At 43.1% G+C, this 6799-nt stretch overlaps 1 protein-coding gene across 5 annotated transcripts in view; it reads right to left on the minus strand.

The window, feature by feature from the left end:
* The window catches only part of map2k6 (mitogen-activated protein kinase kinase 6), a 29447-nt gene that overhangs the window by 8537 nt on the left and 14111 nt on the right, over positions 1 to 6799 (minus strand). For all 5 annotated transcript variants that reach the window (XM_020604681.1, XM_020604676.1, XM_020604680.1 and 2 more), the window contains exons 3-9: positions 6199 to 6247; positions 5518 to 5631; positions 4436 to 4555; positions 3060 to 3176; positions 2880 to 2931; positions 2045 to 2172; positions 785 to 862 (exon numbers count right to left, since the gene is read on the minus strand). In XM_020604681.1, coding sequence (XP_020460337.1) covers positions 785 to 862; positions 2045 to 2172; positions 2880 to 2931; positions 3060 to 3176; positions 4436 to 4555; positions 5518 to 5631; positions 6199 to 6247 — 658 coding nt within the window. The remainder of the gene's footprint in view (positions 1 to 784; positions 863 to 2044; positions 2173 to 2879; positions 2932 to 3059; positions 3177 to 4435; positions 4556 to 5517; positions 5632 to 6198; positions 6248 to 6799) is intronic.

Consider the following 6799-nt stretch of genomic DNA (forward strand, 5'->3'; position numbering starts at 1 on the left):
AAAATTGCTTTCCCTGTGTCACGTGTGATGCTTTCACTAATTATTCGCATTTTCTGTGAATGCCACTGCAGAACCCAGGATGCTAATGATAACAGGTGATGAGCCTCGTGTTTCCACCCTTCAGACCAACTGAAGTCTCATGACCTGCTTCCCTTTGCAGTTATCTTCACACTCCTGTCCAGGCGTCTCCTGAATACGGCTCATGAGAAGTAATGGCTGCTCCAAAAATCAACCCCAAGTCACCCACCGTGTGTTATTCAACTCACTGAGTGCTCTCTCTGTCTCGTCCAGGTTTGATGATAACTCCAAATTAAGTCAAAATAACTTCCCTCCACCCGGCAGGATTCATAATGAGAGCTGAACTCTTCCTTCCACCTCTATCATGCAAAACCGGTCTCTCTACCACCGAATGTTCAGCACTCTTATTACTATTCAAATTGGACTTGTGCTGGAACATTTGGTGCTCATCTGTAACAGCTGACCTAATGAGCCCAGAGCAGGACGAGCCAGGTTCGGCTGTAGACTGCTGAATCCTTGACGCCTCACTATTCTCTGGCCTGAGTTGAAAATGTGCAAATGAGAAAGCTATGAATATTTAGCAGCTCATAACAGACACTGCTTCGTCTAGAGCCGTGCCTCACAGAACACCACATTCTTTTTTAATTATGCATCATTTATACCCTTCAGATACTTTTTAAAAATACATTTAGAAAAACTGAATGAAGGAATAAATGTGTGCAGGGTTTAAACCAATACAAATTCCAAATAGAAAGAAGTAATTTACCATTGTTATTCCTAAACTCCAGATGTCAGATTTGACGTTGTAGCCTTTCTGGTTCGTCTCAGGGTTGATCCTCTCCGGCTGCGGGACACAAAAGTCAGATGATGTCACTTATGGCAGTGGCTGTCAAGGACGACCAGCACACACCTCTGTCATCCTAAACCTCTGGTACACACACAGACCGTGATGTTCCCTGGGCGCCCACCGGGCCCTAAAACCCACTGAGCCAATCAGCAGCATGGGGTTAAAACCTAACCAGGCACATTCGGTGTGCGGACAATAAGGAGACAGAACCTGTTCATCCATCTACTGACAAACCTCAAACAAAGGCTTTTTGTGCACAAAGTTTGCACTCATGGTCAAATCCAACCCAAGGTGTGGTGTGATACAGGAACTGGATCTTGGTTGGACTCACTCACTTTGAGCTTATTAACCAGCTCAAAGATGAGGATCTGCTTGACGCACATCCACCGGCTTTATCAGTGTGGTATGATAAATTATTGTCACCGTTTCCCTGTGGACTCTGTCAAATGTATTGTCTGGAACTTCAGATGAAACGGTTCACATTTTGGTTTGGTTACAACTTAACTTACAATTATTATGTTTAGTTTTCCACAGGAAGGAAAAACAGGTTTTCTCTGGGTCATTGTAAAATAATTCATTTAAACATCTCAAGATGGCCTTCTTCTATTAAAATACATTTTTAAAAACTGCAATATGCGATTTGTTTTGAGCACATAGCAAACATCTTAATTAACTCTTGGGTCTTAACTTGAGGGTTCAATTATAAATGTATATATTTAGCAGTTTGAGAGTTTTGAGAGTGTGGCCCATGATAATCTAAGTCCAGCATTCCCTCTCTGTTAGCTCCAGTTTAGCCTCCGAAACCTCCAGAGGGAAATCTCTGGCTCTTTAGCTGCTAAATGCTCCAGTCTGTTCACCAGCCGGTCTCTGACTGTCTAAAGTTGTGGTGTGGACACTAAATGAGCAGGGCTACAAAGCTGTGGGTTCAGCTGATCACTTCCTGTAGGTTCATCACTACCAGAGACCCTTTTCACACTCAGAGGCTTGGAGGCCAAATGAGCATTTCTGATACATCTACAAAGACCTGATTTAAAAACAAAAGGTACATCCAGTAAACAATAAAATGTAGATGACTTTTGTGGACATTAACGTGAAGCTTCAGGTTTGTGAGTTGTTAAATTACACACACTGAATGACATAAGCACTTTAAATCTTTTCATCAGGCCTCTTCCTGCTTACCGCCATGTAGGGTTTGCAGCCAGCGTCCATGGTTTTAGCCACGGAGTCGACCAGGTAGCCACTGATGCCAAAGTCGCACATCTTCACCTGGCCCTGAGTATTGATCAGCACGTTGGAGGGCTTCACATCTATGACCAGACACAGAGAGTTTGGGACAGTACAGACTGTGACTTTTCACAGAACAACTTAGTCTTGTGGCTGGCGCCGTGGTCGCTGGTGAAAACCGACTCTGTGACTTTATTTTAGTCTTTCTCAATGACTACATAGAGTTTTGATGCCGCAGAAGCCACACAGTGGTCATAGCCGGGCCACAGAGGTTTGACACAGGAAGGATTAAGCCTTTAATGCCAATAAAATTTTAGCTTCTTGACTAAAACAGATGTTTTGTTTAAATTTCAGCCAGCTTCAGTTTGGTGACAGTGTTTTTTCTACTATTTCATTATGCTGTTTATTTCTAAATGGCTCAAGAATCCATCAGGCCCTGGACACGTACATGAGCTGTGGATAATATCTCACTGCTACATGTAATATTGTTTATTCAGCCTCATCTCATCAATATAAATAGGGTGGTCAAAATATTGGAAACACCTGTTAGTATAACACAGTGCAGGTGAACTGCAGCCTCCACGGTGATCACACAGGTGAACCAGCGCCTCTGCGCAACACACACCGAACACTGTCGCCTTCCTGAAGGAGGATTTACTGCAGCACTGCCTGGATAAGTTTTAGCTCGGCCAAATAAACTGGCAACTGAGTGTATGACCTAATGCTAACATTAAAATATGATTAGTGCAGCTTTAAATGGAGAATAATTGGAGCCCACTCGGGCTCTTACCTCTGTGTATGACCTGCAGATTGCTGTGCAGATGCTCCAAAGCTTTTACTATCTGCAAGAACAAAGCCCATTAATAAGCACATGAGCGTTACATAACAAATATCTGTCATTAGGCTCACATGACCCGAACATCAACAGGAAGTCTGTTGTTTGAAGCTCGTTATTTTATCGTTCACCCACTGAGACAGCGATCTTTCCCAGGATGTCCTCGGGGATGGTCATGCCCTTCTCGATCACCTGCTTGTAGAACTTATCGAGAGAGGTGTCCATCAGCTCCATGCAGATCCAGACGTCGCCCTGGCAACAGACAGTCAGATTTGGAAAGAGATCAGGAAAAGCAGCAACAAAGCCCTGCGCCGGATTCCAAACAGACAGGAAGTGACAGATTTTCCAGTGTTTCAGTTGCGGTGAGGAAATCCTGAACATCCAGTCACTGCTGCAGGAGCCTATCTGCATCCGAACACCTTCAGAGGTGCTTTTCATCAGGCTGTTTGTCATTAATACACACTGGTGGGCTGAGCGCTGCTGTGCTGCTGCACGTCGACAATGAACGCAGACCTATAGATCATGTGGACGTTATCAGCAGGCATCATCTAACACCAGCGAAGAATATATTTCATATTTCAGATGCTGCTTTTTATAAATGTCTCGTGCCACTTCTCATGCCTTTTTATTCTGTCACATTTCTCAAAGCTTTGATAATGTTGCTAATTTTCTACATAACTTCTGCTGCTCTAGCCACATTTTCACATGGAAGTCCTGAGGACCGATTGTCATCCGGGGCCATGTTCAAGTCAGCATGTCAAATCTGCTTTGAGTGATAAGAGTTTACAATCAAGAGCCACAATTTTAGCTCCCCAGCCCCCAAAAAGCTGGATCTTTCTGCAGCATGTTTAGTAGCTCTTTTGTAAAATTGTATATAGGCATGTGTTGTATATTTTTGTCTTCTGGTCTTTTACTTGTGTTTCTGGTTTTATTGCTGTGCACATCGGGGGCCGTCGGGTTGGAATCAAATTCTTTGTATTTTTGACAATACTTGGCAATAAAATTTATGCTTCTGCTTATTTTGCAAGGTGCTCTCATGTCATGGTGGCACAGCAGCAGAGTCCCGGCCGACCCGAGGCCTTCCTGTGTGGAGTCTGCATGTTCTCCCTGTGCCTGCGTGGGTTCTCTCCGGGTGCTCTGGCTTCCTCCCACAGTCCAAAGACATGCAGCTTAGGTTATGCAGCTTATGTTGCCTGGTGACTCTAAATTGCCCGTAGGAGTGTGTGTAGTTGTTTGTCTACATGTCAGCCCTGTGACAGACTGGCGACCTGTCCAGGGTGGACCCAGCCTCTCACCCAGTGTCAGTCGGGATAGGCTCCAGCCTCCATGCGACCCTATTCAGGAATAAGCTGTACAACTACTGGATGGATGATTGGATCTCATGTCTCAAAATATTTAATTTACTTTAAGACCAAGCAAATCAGCAGGTTTTTACATGACTTAAAGTATTGATTATCAAAACTGATGAATCAACTAATTGCTGCAGCTGTAAATCAGTAACATTATACTACCTCTCTGAACAGCGCTCCGTAGAAGGTGACCGTGTAGAAACAGTCCACCGTCCTCATGGAGATGTCCAGGTCCATGAGCAGCCTCTTCTGCTCCTGAGTGTTCACTGTGGCCCGAATCCGCTGGGAGAGGACGACAGTGCAGGTTCAACACAAGCCAGAGTCAAACTTCACACACTTTGTGTTCATAACAGGTTGAAACGTGAAGAAAAGCTCTGATTAAATATCTAAAAAGTTACCAGTGCCTGTCAATATTTTAACAAGTTCACTGTCCACACCTTTACCAAGTGTTAGACTTGACTGACCAAGCCATAAATATGTTAATCATGTTTTAGTTGGCAGGAACAGATCCTGTGGGAAAACAAATGAAACACAGTAGCAGAACATTTTCTGCTTAACATATCTGTTAACACTGATAATCCTATATAAACACAGTTTTATGCTGGCAGGGCTGAGATGCTTATATTCAAATTAAGCAGTACAACTGAATATAAACAACTTTATTTTACTTCCTCTGATGTAGCCTTCAGCTAAGCGCCTCTCTGGGATCAGTATGTTGTCTCTTTAGCGCTTCATTTCCTACAAGCTCATTTGAATTAACAGTCACTCAATTTGAAGAGTGAAGACTGTTTTCTTTAAGATCTGTGGATGCAAATCAATCAAGACAGTGAAAGTGAAAAGAGGCTGGCTTCTATGACAGGACGATCCAAAGCAGACTTCAACATCTAGCATGAAGAAACAGCAGCTGAAGCTTTGGGAGCAGCCTCCAGTTCCCTGGTAACCTGTATACAGATCCTAAACATGCTGTGTGTTTATCCTGTGTGTGCAGGTCGGCCGTCTCAGAAGTAATCTGCAGAAAGTGTGGCGGGAAATGTAATGATCATGAACAGAAAGACTCAATTTGCCCAAACCTACAACTCTACATACATGGTCTACCTGAACTATGCTCTTTAACACAAATTCAAAAGCTCAGCTAAAGTCACACTTCTACGCTCATACAGTCCTGCAGTTGGACATCAGCCTAAATAAACTGAACCAAGCAGATGAGGTGTGAAAGCATGTCTCTAGGTCCTGCCTTTACCCACCTTCACAGCCACGATGAGGTCACTGGGCACATGCCTCATTTTGTCCACCACGCCGTACGCGCCTCGACCAAGCTCGCTGATCTGCTCCAGGTCATCTGCTTTTACCTCGAAATTCTGCTCCAGACAAACACAAAAATGCAAGAGCAACTGAGAGGTGGACACAGACACTTAACACAGGGACAGGGAAAGTGAAGACGTGTAACCTGCCTGGCCATCTGACTGTGAGCCACTACACACGGCCTCCTTCACAGTGCAGCAAGATGAAAAACTTATATGATTCAAGCAAAGAAAAGAAAGATCATTCACTTTGACCTCTGGCCAACTGGAGCAGAGGAAGAGTAGGCACCTCTGCCAATGGAAAATTCCACTTATTTGATGAGTTTAAAATAAACATTTTTACAGCCTGAGGGGCAGTAAAAGGCATTCCAGTCTCCCCACAATCAGAAATGTTCATCTGGGCTGTAATGTTCACCGGGGCATTCTTTACAGCTAACTTGTATTAACTCCACCTCCATAGCCTGAGAGTGAGAGATCTTACTCAACCCAAAATACACTGTGGGAAGGAAAAAAGTAAACAGAGTTACGTAATAGTCCAAGAGAAAAAACTAAACCATGAATGGGTTTAGAGAAGGCACAAAGCTGAAAGGAAATCAAAAAAACGAGCTGGAGAAATAAAATTACCTTCTCTCCGATGGTTACATAAGCTTTTGAATCCAAATCTCTGGGGGGCCTGAAAGACACAGGCAGATATTTTATTACATGGTTATTAACTGGTTAAACTGGACACTAGAGGAAAAACAAATGTCAGAAACATCTCAGGAGAAAACTGCAGGATATGCATGATATTAAAGTTGTAAAGTTGGCTTGTCAATGAAAATGTAAATGTGTGTTCTGCACCAGTCTGAGGACTTCAGTCGTAGTCTGCTCTGGGAAAGATACATTTAAAAAAAATCAGGCCAAACTAAATAAACAACTGGGCTCATGACGTTCTTTCAAAAACAAAACTGAACATGAATGTTTATTTGATTTTTTTTTTAGCTTTTAATCTCATCTCACAGTCATCAAGAGTTTGCTTAGTTTAGGGAGGAGACTAACCACGACTGTTCACTCACACTGAGCACATGAAGACCATTAGATAAGGTTGAAAGCTACAGAAAAAAGCAAGTAAGCAGACCTTGAAATATGTTTTTTTATAAAGCTCGTCAAAGGGGAAATAAAAGCAAAAACTATATACCGTATTTTCCGCACTATATGGCGCACCTAAGAGCCTTAAATTTTCTCA

Source organism: Monopterus albus, unplaced genomic scaffold (genome assembly GCF_001952655.1).
Source record: "Monopterus albus unplaced genomic scaffold, M_albus_1.0 scaffold67.1, whole genome shotgun sequence".
Lineage (NCBI taxonomy): Eukaryota > Metazoa > Chordata > Actinopteri > Synbranchiformes > Synbranchidae > Monopterus > Monopterus albus.